Below are 23,116 nucleotides of genomic sequence, written 5' to 3'. Positions count from 1 at the left end.
AGCCAAATACATTTAAACTCAGTTTTTCACAATTCCTGACATTTAATCCTAGTAACAATTCCCTGTCTTAGGTCAGTTAGTATCACCACTTTATTTTAAGAATGTGAAATGCCAGAATAATAGTAGAGAGAATGATTTATTTCAGCTTTTATTTCTTTCATCACATTCCCAGTGGGTCAGAAGTTCACATACACTCAATTAGTATTTGGTAGCATTGCCTTTAAATTGTTTAACTTGGGTCAAACATTTCGGGTAGCCTTCCACAAGCTTCCCACAATAAGTTGGGTGAATTTTGGCCCATTCCTTCTGACAAAGCTGGTGTAACTGAGTCAGGTTTGTAGGCCTCCTTGCTCACATAAACTTTTTCAGTTCTGCCCACAAATGTTCTATAGGATTGAGGTCAGGGCTTTGTGATGGCCACTCCAATACCTTGACATTGTTGTCCTTAAGCCATTTTCGCACAACTTTGGGAGTATGCTTGTGGTCATTGTTCATTTGGAAGACCCATTTGCGACCAAGCTTTAACTTCCTGACTGATGTCTTGAGATGTTGCTTCAATATAGCCACATCATTTTCCTTCCTCATGATGCCTCCTATTTTGTTAAGTGCACTAGTCCCTCCTGCAGCAAAGCACCCCCCACAACATGATGCTGCCACCCCATTGCTTCATGGTTGGGATGGTGTTCTTCGGTTTGCAAGCCTCCCCCTTTTTCCTCCAAACATAACGATGGTCATTATGGCCAAATAGTTCTATTTTTGTTTCATCAGACCAGAGGAAATTTCTCCAAAATGTACGATCTTTGTCCCCATGTGTAGTTGCAAACCGTAGCCTGGCTTTTTTATGGCAGTTTTGGAGCAATGGTTTCTTCCTTGATGAGCAGCCTTTCAGGTTATGTCGATGTAGGACTCGTTTTACCGTAGATATGGATACTTTTGTACCTGTTTCCTCCAGCATCTTCACAAGGTCCTTTGATGTTGTTCTGGGATTGATTTGCACTTCTCGCACCAAAGTACGTTCATCTCTAGGAGATAGAACGCGTTCCCTTCCTGAGCAGTATGACGGCTGCGTGGTCCCATGGTGTTTATACTTGCGTACTATTGTTTGTACAGATGAACGTGGTACCTTCAGGCGTTTGGAAATTGCTCCCAAGGATGAACCAGACTTGTGGAGGTCTACAATTTTTTTCTGAGGTCTTGGCTGATTTCTTTTGATTTTCCCATGATGTCAAGCAAAGAGGCACTGAGTTTGAAGGTAGGCCTTGAAATACATCCACAGGTACACCTCCATTTGACTCAAATTATGTCAATTAGCCTATCAGAAGCTTCTAAAGCCATTACATAATTTTCTGGAATTTTCCAAGCTGTTTAATGGCACAGTCAACTTAGTGTATGTAAACTTCTGACCCACTGGATTTGTGATACAGTGAATTATAAGTGAAATAATCTGTCTGTAAACCATTGTTGGAAAAATTACTTGTGTCATGCACAAAGTAGATGTCCTAACCGACTTGCCAAAACTATAGTTTGTTAACAAGAAATTTGTGGAGTGGTTGAAAAACAAGTTTTCATGACTCCAACCTAAGTGTAGGTAAACGTCTGACTTTAACTGTACAGTGAAGTATTTTGAGCAAAATGGTGTTGTTTTTTTACAACTGCAAGAGTTGGCCATTCAAGGAGTTTCTCTTATGGGTTTACTCTGTCGTCATCGGCCACCCCTCTTGCTTGTGGGAACTATAGAGGAGCAAAGAGAACAGAAGAGGAAAGGCCCACCCCTCCCCATGTCATGTCATACCTGGACTACCTATTGAGATGGGCCTTTTGTTAGGTGAATCAGCTGAGGTGGAAAGGAGACTGGAGTGCATCTTTAAGGGGTGGTTAGAGGTTGTTGTTAGAGGTTTTTTCAGGTGAGAGGTGGATGTGAGTTTAGAGACTTCAGAATGGTTCTGTGGAGGTAGGGCAGTATTTGGGGAAAAGGTGTGTGTCGGAGTTGGGCCAATGTTCTGAAGCTCAATGGTGGTTGAGTTATGTGAAAGTTGTGTTTGGGTTGTATTGATGTTGTGTGGTGGGGGATGGACCAATGTTTTGAAGCTCAGTGGTGGGATTTGTGGTGGATGTGTGAAGTTTGTTTGAGCGATGTGTTGTGGGTGTGTGTGTGCGGGCAATGCTGGGCCAATGTTTTGAAGCTATTTAGTGCCTTGCCTGGTAGTTGTGTGAAGGTTGTCGGAGCGTTGTGTGAAGGGTTGACAGAGCGTTATGTTGGACTGGGTGTGTTTTGGCAGAGCCCGGGGCACCCTGCAGGATGTTCACCTTGCGACGGGGTGCAGGCCTCATTATCACAGCAGGACCTGGTCACATCAAAGAGCTGAGGAAAGGGCAAACATTCCACTGAAGTGCCACTGTCAGCAGGCCTGGCTACCCCCTACCAGCTTGACCAAGACCAGCAAGCTTGCTCACACACACACACACACACACACACACACACACACACACACACACACACACACACGGTTTTTTTGTTACCTATATAACGTAATCGCCACTTATCATGTACGAGCCCAGGCAAACACAGTGGAAAACCCCCACAATGAATGAGTCACACAACAGACTGCAGTTCTTCTTCCTGGCAGAGTTTATTGGAGAGGGAGAACACACAAACTCTCCCACACACCCACTTCACCTAAAATGTCAAGCAAAATTGTGATTGACCATCTAGGGATCCCCACAACACATTTGTTATAGAGTAAAATCTAAAATCGAGTGTACATTTTTTCATATAGTTGGCTACAATATCAGCTAAGATGACAGAAATACTGGTTTCTAATGAGTTTCTAATGAGGTGATGGAGAGAAATGGAACTCTAGAGACCTCTGGTCTGAATCGGGTAACCGGTAAAGCTGACAACAAGTACAAGTTGTGCACCCGAATCCGGCATCGCTCATTATTTTTCTTATTGAATCAAACGGCAAGTCTTTTTTTCTCCCCGTCTATCCATTTTTAACTACTACCCCACTGCTGCATGAACACTCTGCATGGTATATCACTAGAAACCTTTTGGACTGCCGAGTTGCTACATTCATGCCAAGTTATCGCCACATTCACAACAACGAACGCTAGCGAGCTAGGACCCTTGGAGAGGCACACAAATGAAAACGCAGCGCAAGCTAATGTTTAGCGCTCGCTAAACCCCAAGCCTGAGTCTTCACAACACAATAACAGAAGGGGTAAATGGAGAGAAAAGAGACAAAAACACCACAGAATGATTGGGAGAAAAAGTGCTGAGAAAGTCAGCCTCATGCGCCACGTTTTAGAAACCAAGGAACAAGAGAGGATTTGCCTGCTACACCTAGATAGTGTCCCCCCCCTGCTCTCAGCCAGGTATTCTGGGCATGAATGGCTGTCAGTTTGGATTTGGGAGCTCAGCGTTGAGGCGGGAGAATGGAGTCTAGCTGGAGTGGTGGGGGTCTTTGTGCCTGGCTCTACCTGTGGAGGAGAGAGCTGGAAGCAGCAGTCAGCTGGCAGACCCCTCTCAGAGCGCTAGCTAGCTCCATGCTAACAAGTAACTAACATTTGATATTGAGAGCTGTAGGCAGGTAGCAGTTCCTCCTCAACACGCTAGCTTCATAATAACTCATACAGTAACACTAGCTTAACATCTCTCAGTATAGTGGTTCCCACTGTACTTGAGAAGAATAATGAGACCATAGACCTACTGGTAAAATGAGGGAGTACTTCAGGGGTACTCTGGGAAGAGCAGAATTCAGTTGGTGGTACAATAACAGGTTTTGAACCACTGACTCAGTAGTCCTCTTTGACAATGCTAACCAGCTCCATGCTAACTAGAAAACACTAGCCATTGAGGGAAAGGGTAGTTAGCTTAGCCATAGGGTCATGGACAAGGTGAGAGCCAGTGGGGGGGCAGATGGCGACAGGCTGGCGGGGAGTGAATGTTTACGAGGATGGTTTGAAACGGCACGCGTTGAGGAGAGGAGCGCGTATCAGGGGTGAGTGATTTGAATGGGTGCCGCTTGAGCTGGGGAGTGTACTGACCTAGTTTCACTCGTGCGCACACACACACACACACACAACCTTGGGGAAGTAAACACTCTGGCACAGTGGTAGGTATGGTATCTAAATTCAATGACACAGAGCAACAGTGAGCCAACTGTGCGTCTGCTAATATATATTTATATTACTAATCTAAAAAGGCAGTGAAATATGAGGTCCATACATATACTAATGTATAAAAATGTGTTGTATGCACACCTATTGTATATTAATGAATATTACATTAAAAATAATTATGCTGACCAGCATTTTGCGCCTGTTTTAACCATAGCAACGCATAGGATCCATTCTTCCCCAGAGTCATGACGCCTGTGTCCTAGCGATCTTACATGTGAACTTCTGACCCCATAGACACATGATCAATGGCCTTTTCACCTCAGCGCACCTCTGCTTTTTGAAGACCAACGCCTCCTAGCCGTCTACTCCCACTGGCTTGGCAGCTAATAGCCAGGTAATGGACTTCAGCAGGCTATTGGATTACCTATAGTGAGTCATTTCAGCTTCATCGTCAAATATGAAGGATAAACTGACAAAGTCAGTCAACATTTTAAAAAAGATACATGTTTTATACTACTATATATCTTACTCTCTAGCCCTGTATCAAGATATAGTGTTGTAAGCCCAGTCATCGTTACTATAAGCCAAAGCATTCATCATTGTGGATCTGGTTACAAACCATTCTTGTCTTTTATAAAGTAAAGGACAGAAGTACAATAGGTCCGTCTAGCAGCCCAGCTGTTGTTTAGGTGCAACTCCTCATTTTTAAAGGATTAACCGGTGAGACACTAAACACCTGCTTTTCTGCCTGGAATTAGTCATTAAAACCCCACATTTTCAGCTTCTCTCACACACACACACACACACACACACACACACACACACACACACACACACACACACACACACACACACACACACACACACACACACACACACACACACACACACACACACACACACACACGCACGCACGCACGCACACACACACACACACACGGTCAGTCTCCTCAGATCTGAATGAAAACAAAGCTATTCTAAAAGGCGTAATCCCTTCAGAACAAGTGGCTATTCTCCACTCATGACTAGAGCTGCGTCCTAAAGGACTCCCTATCCTCGTTATAGTGTATTACTTTTTAACAAGGCCCCTGAGGCTCTGGTCAAAATTAGTGCACTATATTGGGAATAGGTTGCCATTTGCAATGCGCACGAGGGAACACTTCAGCCAGCCTTTCCCGGATCAACCCAATCACAAGAAAAGCTCCGCCCCTATTGGTTACTTTTGTGAGACGCTTTTGTAGAGACATAAGGCAAACCAAAACAATGACCGCGTTAAAACATGGTCCCTAACAACGGTCGAACCTTTCTCTCGACCACCTCTTAAGAAATGGTAATCGTTTCACTTTGTCATGATATATTCAAATCCTGACTGTAAAGAAAGAAACTGCATGGGCCCAAGCCCAACACGCGTAGCCTCGAGAGCACCATTCATTCATCAGATACTACACTTGAAATAGATGCAGAATGACAACAAAATGAACACAACACAGTTATAATTCAATTCCGTTTTCTGTGGCTCTTGAAAATAATGGACTTGTACAGTATTTCCTTTGTGTATCAGAGTCTCATTTTAGACTTAGTGGGGGGGTAGCTATGTTCCCATCAGTCCAATCGTCACTCTTTACACTACAAGGCCTATCTCGTATGAGCCAATCGTAGTGTCTCTCTTCTAGCATGGAGAGAGATAGCGTGAGATCAACAGAGATCACCGACTCATGAATAGCACCCCAATATGTAATTGTATTAAACCATTACAATGGTCAAAAGCTTCTGTGGTCTGAATATGGTCTATACACAGGAACACAAAGAGAACGCAACACTCTGGTGGGCGACTAGCCTGGCATTCGTTCACACCTCTTTCCAGATCTCCTACCATGTCAGAGATATGAATTAACCAAAGCCAGGCTTGGTGTGCCGTGGACTTTTATGAAGTCAAAGAATCTCAGTGAAACGTCTATGAACCTGTCATATCCCATCATTTTTATAGCTGTCCATCTCTGTACAGAGAGGGTTCACATGAAGGGTGGAGTGGGATTGAATAGCAATTGAAGCGTCCCTCTCTCCACCAAGGCGCCCATCTTGATTCCTATTTTCTTGGTGGAGGAAGAGGGGGTTGAGGAGGAGGGATAGGAGGCGGTGGGGGGGGGTCACTTGCTTTTTTTTGTCCCCTTTCATCTCAAAGATAGGTGCGTGGCGGGGGAAGAGGGGGATGAGGTTGGGGCTCTGGATCGATATGATATTTGGATGCATTGTTTGATGACGGGGAGCTCAAAGCCGAGCACGTCCCTCTGAAGTCTCTCCTGACGGGAGACATGAAAAGTCTCACCTGGTTCCCCGAGCGAAACGGAGGGTCTGTGTACTGAGGTCGGTAGATTGGGCAGACAGACAGACGCTACACCAACTGAGCCATTTCTTTCACTGTAGCTCCCTTCAATTTTCTCATTTTAGAGCTCAATCCTTGTCTCACATTGCCTATTAATTATTATAAATCAAAACATGTATTTTCCAATATTTTCAATACAGAATAGCAAGACTGTCAACACTTAGTTCCTAGTCAATCCAATCCGTTTCATTTAATCACCATTTCAGTTTGTCTTTATAAAACAATCAGCGTCATCATGTAATCACTGGTACCCCCACTCCAGAGCTGGGACGATAAACCGAAAATGATCGACACTGACCAAACCAACCACTTATCGTGGACATTTTGCTGATATTGTTCATTAGGATAAATAACCTCTAGGCCCCAACTAGAGAAATGTGTTAAACGCTAATATGGGTGATTGTTAAATGGGATAATCGATAGCGACAACATCCAAAGTAGTAGTAAAAGCAGTTAAGGGTAATATAAATATTAAAAAAATAACTTTGGTGTGTGTTAATGTTATACACGTATCATTCAATTGGTCTTTATCATGAGAATTCAGTCGATTTACCGTAATATGGATTTTTGTCCATATCGGCCCAGCTCTACTCCACTCCTTGTCTCAACACCAGTGTAAATCTAATGTCCTTAATGTGTGTGTGTGTATATCCCCAGGAGAAAATAACAGCCTTCCCTTCCATCACCACCAGACTAGCCCCAGATGAAAATGATGATCAAAGGAAACAGAGGAGAGAGGAGGGAGGAGAGGAGAGAGGAGGGAGAAGAGGAGAACAGAGTGTAGCTCATCAGATGAACAAACACACTCTTGCTGGATATCTTTATGGGTTTCATCACCCTGCATCAAGTGACTCTCCGCCGAGCACAGCTAAACAAAAGAGCTGTTTTCGTCTTCATGAGAAAGAGAGAACATCTTTCCCTTTAAATGAGGTCATCTGTTCCAATGATAGACGGCTGGTATATTGCGATGTTTGTCAATTCTAGTGGTTACAGAACACTAATCAGAATCAGGTAGCCATAATCACTTCAGAAGAGGCAAAGATTCACATCGTTTCAGCATCGTTCCCCAACAAAACATGACCCAGGAACCAAGACCTGCTGCTAAGTGCCGTGGTGTGGTGTGTGTTGCATACTGTAGCAGTGGTATGGCCCAGACCCATAGCAAGAGAGAGGAGAGAGAAAGAGAGCGGCAGTAGTTCCACTCTACTCTGTTTTCCTCTTCTCTCTGTGACCCGCAGCCATGCAGACTATCTCTCCAGCCGCGCTCCTCTCTCCAGCCACGGCAAATTGGGGGCCCGGGGTGCGAGCCTGGGCCAAGCCTGGAATTTGGGGGCCATCCGAGGCGCCGGGCATGAGGGGTAGAGATATGGCACTGAAGGGGGACGGAGGGAGCAGCGGGTCGGTGGTGAGGGGGCAACACCAGGCACGAGCCCCAACACAAAGGGAACAGGGCTCGTTAGAGAGACGGAGCTAGCTAGCTAGAGCTCCACGGCAATCACTGCCTGCCTCTCTCCCCCTCCCTCTCTCCCTCCGCTCGCCTCAGTCATAAATATGGCTACATCTGCAAGTGTAATCACTCCATTGTGGCCCGATTTTCTGCTCTGCTGGACGGCGGCATGGCGGCCTGCTTTTCAGCACCTCTCCCTCGCTCTCCTTCCTTCCCTCCCCTGTCCGTGACCCAGTGGTGACTTCTCCTGGCTGGCTGGCGAAGGCCAGTCAGTGAGTCTCTGAGATTACAGACACGCAGTCAGTCACTCAGGTAACAGAGTTACTAATCTGGCCCTGTTGAATTACACATAATTGCCTCGGCACTGTGATTGATTTCAGCCCTGGAAAGGAAAAGACGACCCCCCCTCCCTTCTCCTCTCTTCCCCTCCGACATGCATACACCCCTCCTCCCTCTCTCCCCTTCTCCGGCGCTCCAGCGTGAGCAACAGCCAAGACTCTCCAGCTAGTAGGAGGCTTTGAAGAGATCAAAGCCGAGGCCGGGAGCAGTTGCGCACCCTGGGAATACGGATACGGGGAGGCTCTCTACTCCTCAGACCTATTTTCCAGCGTCACGTCGGATTGCAGCTGTATTGCATTTTGCCAGTTTTCTTAATGCTCTTGGTTTTTACTTTGACATCAGTGATCCCCCCTCCCCCGTAGGTTTCTTCAAAAACAAGGGGGAGGAAAAAGAAGGCAGGAGAGAGGGGAAAGGGAAATGGGGGATGGAAAAGGAGAGAGAGAAAGAGATCTATGGCTGATTTTTTTTCTTCACAACTCCATAATAGGGCCGTTGAAATGAGAAGGGGGGAGAATGCTGCATTTGTTTTCAATTCCGAGGCCGATATCAAAGGAGCAGCAAACTTTTATGGGTTTCCCAAAAATTAAAGACCATTCATAGAGCTGTTTTTTTTTATTTCTTTTTTACAGCCAAGACCACACAAAATGAATTGACAGAAAACCCCTCCTCCTGTCCACTCTAGTTCTGCAAGTTCCAACAGAAAGGAAAGGGAAAGGGGGATACCTAGTCAGTTGAATACATTTTGAATGCATTCAACTGAAATGTGTCTTCCGCAGTGTGTGCGCACACACGCTCGGTCGCTCTCGCACTCCAGCCAGTATATGTACAGTATACGTTGGAAATAGTTAAGAGGGGAGAAACAAATGACGCATTCGATGTGCGCTAGCAAAAACAAAAAACAAAATGGGGAAAAAAAGAGAACTATATCCATCTATCCATTTAACAGCTTGGTTAATAAAGCCTGGGGACGAGGCAAGGCGAACAGCACAGACCCCTTTGTACAGTAACTATACCGGCCCTATACTAGAGGTCGACCGATTAATCGGAATTGCCGATTAATTAGGGCCGATTTCAAGTTTTCATAACAATCGGTAATCTGTATTTTTGGCCACCGATTTGCCAATTTTTTGTGTGTTCTTTTTTGGTTTGTTTGTTTGTTTAGACCTTTATTTAACTAGGCAAGTCAGTTAAGAACACATTCTTATTTTCAATGACGGCCTAGGAACGGTGGGTTAACTGCCTTGTTCAGGGGCAGAACGACAGATTTTTACCTTGTCAGCTTGGGGATGCAACCTTATGGTTAACTAGTCCAACGCTCTAACCACCTGCTTTACGTTGCACTCCACGAGGAGCCTGCCTGTTACGCAAATGCAGTAAAAAGCCAAGGTAAGTTGCTAGCTAGCATTAAACTTATCTTATAAAAAACAATCAATCAATCAATCATAATCACTAGTTAACTACACATGGTTGATGATATTACTAGTTTATCTAGCCTGTCCTGCGTTGCATATAATCGATGCATTCGTGAAAAAGGACTGTCTTTGCTCCGACGTGTACCTAACCATAAACATCAATGCCTTTCTTAAAATCAATACACAAGTATATATTTTTAAACCTGCATATTTAGTTAATATTGCCTGCTAACATGAATTTATTTTAACTAGGGAAATGTGTCACTTCTCTTGCAACAGAGTCAGGGTATATACAGCAGTTTGGGCCACCTGGCTCGTTGCGAACTGTGAAGACTATTTCTTCCTATCAAAGACAGCCAACTTCGCCAAACGAGGGATGATTTAACAAAAGCGCATTTGCGAAAAAAAAGCACAATCGTTGCACGACTGTACCTAACCATAAACATCAATGCCTTTCTTAAAATCAATACACAGAAGTATATGTTTTTAAACCTGCATATTTAGCTAAAAGAAATACAGGTTAGCAGGCAATATTAACCAGGTGAAATTGTGTCAGTTCTCTTCCCACGCAGAATCAGGGTATATGCAACAGTTTGGGCCGCCTGGCTTGTTGCAAACTAATTTGCCAGAATTTTACGTAATTATGACATAACATTGGAGGTTGTGCAATGTAACAGGAACATTTAGACTTATGGATGCCACCGGTTAGGTAAAATACGGAACGGTTCCGTATTTCACTGAAAGAATAAACGTGATAGTTTCCAGATACGAGCATATTAATGACCTAAGGCTCGTGTTTCTGTGTGTTATTATGTTAGAATTAAGTCTATGATTTGATACAGCAGTCTGACTGAGCGGTGGTAGGCACCAGCAGGCTCGTAAGCGTTCATTCAAAATAGCACTTTCGTGCATTTTGCCAGCAGCCCTTCGCAATGCATTGCGCTGTTTATGACTTCAAGCCTATCAACTCCCAAGATTAGGCTGGTGTAACCGATGTGAAATGGCTAGCTAGTTAGCGGGGTGCTCGCTAATAGCGTTTCAAACGTCACTCGCTCTGAGACTTGGAGTAGTTGTTCCCCTTGCTCTGCATGGGTAACGCTGCTTCGAGGGTGGCTGTTGTCAATGTGTTCCTGGTTCGAGCCCAGGTAGGAGCGAGGAGAGGGACGGAAGCTATACTGTTACACTGGCAATACTAAAGTGCCTATAAGAACATCCAATAGTCAAAGGTAAATGAAATACAAATCGTATAGAGAGAAATAGTCCTATAATTCCTATAATAACTACAACCTAAAACTTCTTAGCTGGGAATATTGAAGACTCATGTTAAAAGGAACCACCAGCTTTCATATGTTCTCATGTTCTGAGCAAGGAACTTAAACGTTAGCTTTCTTACATGGCACATATTGCACTTTTCCTTTCTTCTCCAACACTTTGTTTTTGCATTATTTAAACCAAATTGAACATGTTTCATTATTTATTTGAGGCTAAATAGATTTTATTTATGTATTATATTAAGTTAAAATAAGTGTTCATTCAGTATTGTTGTAATTGTCATTATTACAAATAAATAATTAAAAAATCTAAAAATCAGCCGATTAATCGGTATCGGGGGTTTTTGGTCCTCCAATAATCGGTATCGGCGTTGAAAAATCATAATTGGTCGACCTCTACCCTATACCCAACCTTCTACACTGAGGAGCATTCATCTTTCAGCGCTGTCACACACACACACACACACACACACACACACACACACACACACACACACACACACACACACACACACACACACACACACACACACACACACACACACACACACACAGCGACTATTGACCAAGACCGTCACACAAGGACAAGCCAGGGCTGTTTGCTGGTTCTCTCTGTGTTTCACCCCTGCAGCTCCCACTGTCCCGGTCACAGTTACTGCCTGAACTACATGGTACAAAGCACCAAATATAGACCTGGTTATCACTAAACTAAAAAAGGGATGATTTTATAATAATGTTACAACAGTGAGGAACTATTTGGGGACTAAATAAAAGTAATGGCATCAAAAGGGTTTCAGCTACACCACTTCAAAAGCCTCCCCATTCATCTCCAGTTGAAGTGCGTCAATGTGGAAAAACAACAGTGTTTTTCTTGGCGTCTTGGCTTTGTGGTGGAGCCAGTCTTATCAGCAGTGTTTAGGTGGTGGAGGGAGGCTAGGAGTCGGGCTCCGGTCCCTGTGTGCCGAACTGAGCTCCCACAGAGTGGCTTCAATAGGAGCCACGCAGCCTGGGGAGTGGAGGGACTTTCACCGGGGGCCCTTCTGCGGGCCCGGGAGTCAAAACAACAAGCTGGAGTGACGACAACCGACGCCACACGGAAACCAAAAAAAAGCCACTATCCTCTCTAACCCTCCACTCCCACCCACCCAACCCCCCCACATGCCTGTCCCCTCCTTTCCCTCTCCCCTGGTGGTCATGAGGCAGGCGGTGAGGAGTGAAGCCCCACTCAGCAGGTGCTGTGGCTGGGGCCCGGCCTCGCCAGTGCAGGCTGGCTCCATGGAGCAGAGACGGGCTATCTTTCCCTCAGTAGGATGGATGAACGAGGGAGAAGAGAGGAGGGCTAGAGTGTTGTGATGTCCTCAGGTATGGTGACATTCTCGTTTTGGTGAGTGCATGAGAGAGCGCGTGAAAACAAAACACTCACAAATATGCACACACACAAACGATACGATAGATGTTTTACCATATTCCCACAATGCTCTGTTACACGTTTCATAAAATAAAGTTAACTCTTGAGGATACCCTAGGATAGGGGGCGCCACAGCGCATTTTGAAAAAAAATCGTTCCCATTTTCAACGGCCTACTAATCAAACTCAGAAGCTAGGGCATGCATATACTTATTATATATGGATAGAAAACACCCTAAAGTTTCTAAAACTGTTTGAATGGTGTCTGTGAGTATAACAGAACTCAAATGACAGTCAAAACCCCGAGACCGATTGAAACAGGAAGTGGAATTCAGAATTGTGGACTCGACTTCTCATCTTTCCCTATAAATCACACCGTTAACCATGGTTCAGTGAGCACTTCCTATTGCTTCCACTAGATGTCGCCAGTCTTTTCACAGTGGTTTGAGCCTTATACAGTCGAAACTCAGTGAATGAGAGTCATTGGAAATTGGTCACAGGGGATGGGCCATCACCATTATGACGCCGGCGGCCATGTCTACCCCCACCTTTGGAAACGGTTTTAAAGGGAATGAAATCATCCCCCTCGAAACTTATTGGCTCTCTTGGTGTTACAGGCCCTGAAGATTAATGTTTTACAACGTTTGACATGTTTGAACGAACCTACAGGCGGGAGAATCTCATTTTATCCGGAACTTCAGCCCTGCGCTTGGAGAGAGCCCTAGGACGCGCTACCAACAGCAGGCTAATGGAACGTGAAGTATGGACTTTTTTGACCGAAAATACATCTGTTGTGGACCTGGGATGCTTTCTGATGAAGACAAGGTAGGCGATTATTGACAATATTATACAAGATGAGATGTGACATGCGATTGTGCCAAGATGGCGCCGAGCTCTGTATATTAGCTCATTTTCTGAGTATCGCATCTCCTTTTATGTTATTCATCTATAAATGTTAGATTGACAATATAAATTTAGAAAATCGTTATCGGATAGTAATTTAGGGAATTGTAGCATTGTTTACCGGGACGCATTTGAGGGGAAATTATTTAGTCAACGTCAGACGCCGATGTAAAATGCTGTTTTTATATATAAATATGACCTTTATTGAACAAAAGAATGCATGCATTGTATAACATGATGTCATAGGTGTGTCATCTGATGAAGTTTGTAAAAGGTTAGTGCTGCATTTAGCTGTTTTTTGATTATATGTGATGCAAGTGGTTGGTCGGAAAATGGCTATGAAGCTGCTTTTTACGATGGACTCATCTAACATAATCTAATGATTTGCTTTTCCTGTAAAACCTTTTTGAAATCGGAAGGACGTGGGTCGATTCAGGAGAGGTGTATCTATAAAAATAAACATAAAATATTATTTTTTTTTATTTTTAATTATGATTTTTTTTTATGCTAATTGGCGATATGATTTTTCGCTGGATTTTGATCCCGCTGACGGGATGAGACGCTGAAGAGGTTTTTAAAAAAACATGACACACTGTCCATATAGTCAAAACATGAGCGACCAACATACACAGTCACACAGTCCGTCAGCGTCGTAACACAAATTCACACCACATTATGCGAACACTTGGTGCATCCTTGCCGGGACTTATTTTGTCTTCTCATCTTAGGGAGAGACAGAAAAAAAACACCAGTCGTTTCAATTTAGGGAGAGGATAATTCCTCCCAGCTCCACTTAACAAGATGAAAGACTTTGATAAGGGGATTGCAACCACATGGAATCATTACCGTGGAGGGAACGCCATATGGAGTAAATGTGTCGACCAGCCTCCTCGCCATGTACCATACAGTACAGTAGTTTGGCGTACGCTCCGTGTCAATGATACTGTTCATAAAGAGCTGAGACGCAGAAGCACACAAAGGATGAGAGGATGCTGGAGCTTTCTGTGAGGTCTACACAGTGTGCACAGACACACACACACACACACACACACACACACACACACACATACACACACACACACCCTGCTCTTTGTCAGACCTGCACAGCAGATGACATCAATGCTGCAATGATCCTCTGATGGTCCTTGAAATTTAACCCCCCCTTCCCCCAAAAATGTTTAAAAAAAGTCAAATAATTTACTGTTTTCAAAATGTCATATTTGGTCACAAAATATAGTAATATTGTTTGTAGGCCAATTTTAGTCAACGACATCCAGCGGCAGACTCATGCATCAAATAGATCCCAGCTGCTTCACAAATCATAACAAAACACTCTGCTCGATTCAGCGCCTCAAACCGCTTTACAACCCTGCAGTCGTGGATAAAGAACTACACATGGCGCCGCACGTTGTCACAGACTACACTGCGCGTGGACATGAAGGGCTCCTGGGAAATGTAGTATTCTCATAACAGGGATCAGTGCTGAATGGGGCCAGGGTTTGAGACCGTGAGGACAGATACACATGGCACTGGGGGTGACGAGGGGTAGGTCTCAAATGGCATCCTTTATTAGTGCGCTACTTTTGACTAGTCCTATGGGGCCTGGTCTAAAGTAGTGCACTATATAGGGAATAGGGTTCCATTTGGGATGTAAGCGAGAAAAGGGGAGCGCGGTAAATCCCGTTAGGTAAGCCCGGGTTAGTGATTCCACACCGTCGCGCAATGCCGCCAAGGAGATCCGTCACGTTCTCGCTGACATCAAAGGGGAACCGCAGTCTCCCCCCACGGGCTCTCACACACCACAAGGACCCGCCACCGAGGGGGAAGACAGGGAGAGGGAGGTATGGCCTGGGAGGGGCAGCAAATGGTTCCCTCAGCTCGCTGCACACCAAAAGCCCAGCTTAAAATCAGCTATGGCGATTCCATCTTCTCCGACTGCTGCACTGACAGGCTGGAGACTGGATGCTTGGAGATCCTCGACTTACGCTCGGAACGAGGTAGTGGATTCAAAGTTATAGTTATAAAGTAAGGTAGTGTGTGAAAATGGCTTCCACCGTTACAGGCTTGGTGGTTCCAAGTTAAAAGTTGCCATGCTCAAATTCAGATGTTTGGTGAGAAGGTGACAGAAGTTTCAACTATGACTGGATCCAGAGAGGAGCATTCTATTAAAACCACAGTGATCCTGAAGCTATACATCTGATACAACGACTCAAATAGCATTTCTCATTGACTCCAGTGTACAAGTTCTACATACACGTTCTACAGTCAGAAAACACAGGGGTCGAGTTAACGCACATACAGGAATGTGTTAGCTCGCTAAGTCCTAGATTTTATCCAGAGAGACGTGAGAGCTCGATTCCAAGCTGCCAGCCCATCCAGACATCGAGCGTGGTCTTCACAAAGACTTAACAGAGGCCAGAGTAGGGAACACAATCCCCCGTCTCTTCCCAGAGTTCTGTACGGTCTGGCCCTCTGGCCATGGGAGCTGGAAATATGAGCCATCACACACGCACAGTCACTTTAAATAATCCAATATGCAACAGTCAAACCTCACACGACCCTACTTCTGAAGACTCGAAGAACACACACACACACACACACACACACACACACGAGAACATGTCACTACAGTTCTCACTGACACCAATATACAGTATAACTGTAGATAACACTTTAAACAGAATAGTAAATGTATTTACTTCACTAGGCTGCTGGGTAGACTAAATAGTGGCAGGCAGGGTTTTCAATGGATTCCTCTGGAACAAACAACACCAACCAAGAGCCAACAAATACTGCTACAAAGTGTAAACTCTGTATTGACAATGTCATGAGCAAGTAGAAAACCCTAATATGACACAACCCTCACTTTCTCTGTTATAATAAAGATCGTAATAATAATAATAATAATGAGGCATTCATTTTCATTTCACCATGTAAGCTTTAGACCTGGGGCGGCAGGTAGCCTAGTGGTCAGAGCGTTGGGCCAGTAACCGAAAGTTTGCTAGATTGAATCCCCGAGCTGACCAGGTAAAACTCTGTCGTTCTTCCCCTGGACAAGGTCGTTAAACCCACGTTTCCCGGTAGGCTGTCATTGTAAATAAGAATTTGTTCTTAACTGACTTGCCTAGTTAAATAAAGGTTCAATTAAATAAATAAAACAGACCTCAACTGCACTACAACCTGCAGAGATGAAGGGATATCTGAGATCCTCTCGTCCTTACACAGAACTTTATTGAATCAACTACACAGAGACAATCTCCATACGTGCTACTGGTCGTGGTGACCAGTAGCACGTATGGAATGCATACATTACATGCATTTTTTTTTTTTGTACTGGCCCCCCGTGGGAATCGAACCCACAATTCTGGCGTTGCACACACCATGCTCTACCAACTGAACCACAGGGAAGGCCACACTAACCCTATGCGCAGCTGAACTACTCAAACCCTCCAAACCAAGGACATCTATTCCTTCTCCTTTTAAAGATCTAGCACAACTCCTTAGAGGTCCTACAGCTCACGCCTTGCTTCCCTCCCAACAATCTGCTGACAATCAGCAACTCTGAACAGCTCTGTCAGTTGGGCCTCATGCACAGGAATGCCATGGCCAATGAAAATCAATCTAAACTGGAGAGGGGGATGGAGGGAGGGAGGAGGGAAGAAAGGGAGAGAACGTGGCTTTGATCTGGGTGAAAACTGATCCTAGGCCTGCAGATACTGTGGCTGCGGTGGCCGGCAGGCTTGATACAACAGCCAGGCAGCACATACACGTTTCACATCCAGCCAATCAACAGCCAGGCAGCACATACACATTTCACATCCAGCCAATCAACAGCCAAGCAGCACATACATGTTTCACATCCGGCCAATCAACAGTCAGGCAGCACATACACATTTCCCATCAAACTAGAAGAGAAAGAAGAGAGGACTTGTGTTCCAACTTCCATGACTGCACCGCCACCAACCGTATCCATTTTATTGGATAAGTGAGAGAAACGTACATAAAATTGACTAACGATTTATTGAAGATGGGAAAATTTGGCTAAACAAAAAGCGGGCGGCGGCCACGGTGAATGAAACGAGTGTTTAAAACGGTCCAGGCAGCGAGAGGAGGGGCCAAATAACAGGAGTCATTTCTTTATTTAAAGGTTGGATGGAAGCCCCTCAGTACTTGAGAAGTTATCCATTCCATAAGTGTGCAAAACAATTATATTGGAGCGGAAAATTGTCTGAAGAAATATCTACGGTCAGAGGACTCCTATACAAGAGCAAAGTGGGTACCGCTGCCACGAGATCAGAACACCATTCACTTTGTATTGTCAGCCATATTCACACAGTCGCTACACAGACTTCAAACCCTTCAAGTGAATTTCATGATGAAACCAACTCAGACACACAGGCAGACATAAGCCAGAGTCTTTGGTCCTTGAACAATACGTGTAAGTCTGTGTCCTCTAGTCTATGTGCTAGCAGGGTGCAGGGACAGGCTTTGGGAGGCACCGAGCCATAGCGAGACTGGGTGTATTCACCACACACACACACACACCCACACACCCACACACCAAACAGGATTAGGGTGGACAGCTGCTGGCATGCCCTGACGTTTTGAGTCTGTCTTGCTGGTAATGTTCAAAAAGGGACAGACACAGGAAGCCAGCCACCAGGCCTACAGCCTGAAATGTATACTGTTATGTTATAGGGACTACAAGCATGGTGACATACGGCAACCCTGGCTATTTCCCTCTTCAAATGGGATGTTGCCGTTAGGCCTCCGCGACCATGTTAACGTAACCGGTGGGCTTACTGTCGATATGTAAACAGACATTGATTAAGTTAACAAGACGCGACAAATAATACATACTATAAATGTCCTTAATCTGCTGGAAAGTATGAGGCATGTGGGGGAGACTAGATCACGTGGTTGCCAAGGGGACAGATCATCACAACATTACTGGGGCGTGTTATATACGGCTATCACAAACCGGCTACATCACACTAGGAAGGCGGTCGAAGAGAGGCAAAGAACATTCTAGAGTTGAAAAGATGGTAGAAAAGATGAATGGAAATGTCCATATACAGGTATATTTGAAAAATGAAATCCCAGGTTAAGCATGCTCTTTTTAGGGGTGTAGACCTGGTTAAGTATTTAAGATCGAATCAAACTTAACGCAGTGAAAATGCACTAGACACAAACTGGGCTAGCTAGCTTGACAGACTGGTGGAAGTGATTGATTGATGGAGGTATAGTGTAACTAGACTCACCGTTCTGGGCATGGGCGGCGACAGGGAGCCGTTGTTCATGTAGGAGTCGTTGTTCATATTAGTCATCATGATGTAACCTGGGTATCCAGAGTACGGATGACCTTTGTTGTACATGTCTAGGTGTTTCCCTGGAAACGGGCCCAAGAGACAGAAAAGTGTGAACTTGGTGCAAATCATACATTTACGATCATTAATGGAAGATGTGTTAGAGAACTTGAGTCAAGCACATTCATCTCCATTAGGATTTGGGCCTTTTTATAGAATAGCATCTCTAAGCAACAGTCTGATCAAGTAACATAACAGCAATATTCACCGCCATCATAACTTCAGCAGTTCAGAGTCATTGGGGAAATCTCCTGAAGTTTATAGCCTTCCTTATAGAGTTACATGTGAATAGTCATCGCCAAGTTACAGTCTCTAACAACAAAATGAAGTGGGTAGAAGCTTTTCCACTCTACCATCTTTCTTTCCTTTAAAAATAAAAATGTAATTAAAAATCTCTCAATAATCAAGCCTCCAGAAACTGATTTTAATATTGTACCGTTATCTCGGCTCGATGTGACCCATATATAACTGCAGATCTCGAAAACATGCGGATAACTGACAGGATCATATTTCATGTGATGTGTGTCACTTACCATCGTCGTGATGGTCTCTGTGTTTTTCATGATATGAGTCTTGGGATATTTGGGATTGTCTAGTTCCCTGTGAGAGACGGAGACAGAAATTAGGTTATTAAATTCGTAAGAAATTCACTAACACACACACACACACACACACACACACACACACGCTGCTATGGCCTGTGCTTTCAGCTTGTCCCCGGATTTAAGAACACATACACGGTGAGGCGAGCGGTCTGTATCAACCCCTCAACGAGCCACTTAATTAAGCTTTATGTCCTTTAGGAGCTTACAAATTAACTTGCATCAGTCTGCTTTCATTTTCACCAACCAATTAAACCAAAGCTCCAACCAAATTCAAATTCAAATGAATCACGGTAGCCTATGATGCTTTCCAATACAAACGCGCTCTGCACAAAATAACTGCGACAACAGAGAAGAGGGGATGATGTTTACTGTGTAGTCGACTGCTTTTCCAAAATACCGTGAACCCCTTCACGTGCATCTCCTGTCCCCCTCCCCCCTCGAATGGGAACGCGTAGAAAGACCTCCTTTTGGAGTTCACTTCCCTGAGGGTGGCTTCCAGCAGAGTCACGGAACAACACTGGATTCTCAATTAACATTCAACCTCCGTCTTATTTGCGTCTGTGACAGCTGTAACTATATGAGCTCGGCCCAAAGTCAGTACGTACCCTAATTCCATTAACACAGGTTAATGACAAATGGCAACAACTAATTGCGCTAGGTTTACCTTTGTATACATACAGCATCCAGAGCTAGAGACATAGTAACAGCTGCCTAGCCCAGATAAAAAATATATTCAGGCACAAAGTTAAACTTACTATTCAATATGAAACTCAATGTGTTGTCTCTCCATGAAATGGCCATAATCTCCACAAAACATGCAGAAATGCGTTCGCCTTATTTCCCATTGGGAGCATGAGTGTGACTGTAATCTAGAGGTGCTACATTTTGTCAGGTGGGGTTTTCATTCGAAGATCATTTCATCTGGATTTCCTTTTGGGAAAAAAACATTTGTTTTATATCAAATACGAATTTGATAATATTTTATATTATTCATAGTTTACATTATCCAACCTGGTGAAACATTGTTTAATTAAATCACCTAACCCATAGCAATATTGATATTGTTACTGTAATAATTAGAAGTAGGCATACTTTTTTTTATCAAGACAATGATTGTTATACTAATAATATTACTACTACTAATAATAATAATAATAACTATAATAATAATAATTCAATAGGGCTAATTTAATATCGCAATAGGCCTAACAAAATAATTCAAAATGTATTCACGAATTCATAACCTACTGTGCAATATTTAATTTAAAATATCAAATAACCTCGTAAAAACTGTACAACAGTTCTCTGAATTGTGTACAAATATTATCTCACATGAAATTGTTCTGTACGTTTTGACCTTTGGTATAATTCGTCAACAATGTTTTGAAAAGCTCTGCAGCCACGTGCAGCAGATTTATTTATGAGCCTCTGTTTACAACTGATTACAAACAGAACATGGCTACTATTTACAGATAAAAAAATTGGTCATATTATAGACATATAATATTAGGCTACACATCACCTTGTTGATTATGACAAAACCAAACATAGTTTGGGCAAATATCCAGTCATTTTATCAGCTTTTCAGCTTTTATCAACTTTCATAAAATGTCCAACTGACTCCCCTGAAATGGGGGCTATTATTTAGGGACAGGTAAACTAGAATCAATATGTTGTCGTTAGAAATTTGATGGACATTTATTTAGGCTAGCCTATATAAAAGCTTGGCAACATGTAACACTAGACTTAAATACAAGAGAGGAAATACTTACATCATGGTTGCTGTTTGGACTCGTCTCTGACTCATTTACTAAAGATGACTTGATATCTGCCAAGTCTCCCTCGTCTTCCTCTGAGTGACTGAGTTCTGCGAATATTTGTTCTTGGTCTCCCTCATCCTTGAACGGAATCATTTCGTCGGTGGCACAAAGCTCAGGGTCCCCGCCACCACCACCACCTGCTAGTTGTGGCATTTTGATTCAGTCGAAGTACTCGCACTGTCCAAATTAGAGGAACTATCGAAATCCCCAAAAGGAAACCAAAAATGTTCCTTGAAGCGGCTTGAAGTGTTCTAGGAACCCTGGAGGAAACTGCGTGAGATCACGTTTTTTTCTTTGAGCTAAATTAACAGGAGATCCTTTTTTTGTCGTTGTTTTTCGAAGTATTATGGATTCTTACAATGATTCAGATTGTAAATATCCGAGATGGAAGACGTTATCGGCAGAAAGCGGATGTGTAGTGCACGCTCGACCCGCGGCACTCGCCAGTTCGGCTCTTTAAAATGTCAGAAGTCAAAACCTCATCACGAGAGTCAGATGCGCCGTCAGATTTGGCGGAGGAGGGCACACACCCGGGAGCTCCGCTAACGGTCAAAGCGCATGGAGAGAAAAAAAACTTCTGCTTATATTTCCTCGTTCTGGGGTCCTGTGAGAGTTGCAGTCCTTTCGTGAAAAAAAAATTATAAGGAAAAATATAATTTAAAAAAATGGGTCTCTGAATCTCGTGCAGCGTGTTTGCCACAAGTAAAACACTTATTTATTTTCCCCACTTAAACAATACTGCGTATCTATCCCTGTTAAAATGAACATTGAACAACATCCTTGAACTGAATAACGGCTAAATTAAACGTAATAAACTATAGAAAAGCTCGAGGAGTGCGTTAGAAACCGATACGCTGTGGACCGAGTTCCAAACTGGAGCACCGCTCCGTAAGTAATGTAGCTCTCCTTCCCGGTCATCTGTCTCTACTCTCTCTGCCTTATCTCTCGCAGCGACTGGGAGGATCGAGATGAAAGGGAAGCCGCCGCTGTGATTGACACCACACCGATTGATAGTCCTAAGAGAGCGAGGGGTACGGAGATTTATACATACTGTAGCTCACAACAAATGGGTAGACAGGGAAGGAGTGAGGGCGGGTCGAAGCGGTGATGAAGCTGACGCCAATGCATATGATAGAGTAGGGCCTAAGAGGCTATAATAGACATATCCGCTACTGTGACGTTAAAACAATAACAAAGAGCAAAGGGTGACGTTTTGATACACAGAATTACTGTTGGATGGTGACCACTGTGGACTATGTGATTGAGGATAACTAATTGAAATGACATGGCAATGCATCACCTTTCTCCTACTTTTTAAGTAAATGTTCCAGGGAGCCCATGTGTATCATAAACAGCCTATATATTTAATACAATGTGTATTTTAAGGTGGTTTAATTCGTGCGCAAACGTTGCTGAATCCATGATTTAAAAAAGCATGTTGGCACAAAGAATGTTACAGTCGAATCAATAGTACCATTAGTTTGTTTGTTTGCTCAAAATAGTCTATATAGTAGTCAATTGGTATTTTAAAGTACTTTGATAAACCAAACGTTTGTGTTTGGTCCACTAATCAGAGCGGTGAGTGAGAGGGCGTGCATAATTGATAGAAAATCGACTAATTTGGCTAAATTGGGGTCCATTGTTGTCGGATGTTCTTTCAATTACTTGGAACCTAATAGTACATTTGAAATATGTTACATAATATTATCTCATATGAGATTTTCCAATCAACAAAACAATATTTTCGCCCACTCACAAAAACAAGACAACTCTTTCCCCCTTACTTTGAGTTTAATAGATTGTCCCGTAACACATTTAGCCAATTGAACCATAATGGTGATCTTCTCTTTTGTATATTTTGCAGTAGCCTTTTGCCGTGATGTTGTTCAAAGGAGAAACAGCGGTCTGTAAGTCGACTGCAAAGTATGTCGAGATTTTATTTCACTGGACAATGGAGACATTTTGCAGTGTCTGGATAGAAATATAATGCATACTACTCGTGAACATGATGTATTGCATAGGGCATAACTCAGCCGCAATG

At 43.6% G+C, this 23,116-nt stretch overlaps 1 protein-coding gene across 20 annotated transcripts in view; it reads right to left on the bottom strand.

The window, feature by feature from the left end:
• Positions 1-22,192, bottom strand: part of LOC106610340 (lymphoid enhancer-binding factor 1) — a 76,153-nt gene extending 53,961 nt beyond the window's left edge. For 8 of the 20 annotated variants that reach the window (XM_045722856.1, XM_045722866.1, XM_045722861.1 and 5 more), the window contains exons 1-3: positions 21,028-22,187; positions 19,184-19,250; positions 18,546-18,673 (exon numbers count right to left, since the gene is read on the bottom strand). In XM_045722856.1, coding sequence (XP_045578812.1) covers positions 18,546-18,673; positions 19,184-19,250; positions 21,028-21,228 — 396 coding nt within the window. In that variant the 5' untranslated portion in view covers positions 21,229-22,187. Of the gene's footprint in view, positions 1-18,545; positions 18,674-19,183; positions 19,251-21,027 lie in introns of all 20 variants that reach the window. The other 12 variants (XR_006770786.1, XR_006770787.1, XR_006770788.1 and 9 more) reach the window with 5 other exon arrangements.
• Between the last annotated feature and the right edge of the window lie 924 nt (positions 22,193-23,116).

The sequence above is a fragment of the Salmo salar genome, chromosome ssa08, assembly GCF_905237065.1.
Source record: "Salmo salar chromosome ssa08, Ssal_v3.1, whole genome shotgun sequence".
In the NCBI taxonomy this organism is placed as follows: Eukaryota; Metazoa; Chordata; class Actinopteri; order Salmoniformes; family Salmonidae; genus Salmo; species Salmo salar.
The sequence above is the reverse complement of the archived record's forward strand: the minus strand, read 5'-3'. Positions and strand labels throughout refer to the sequence as shown.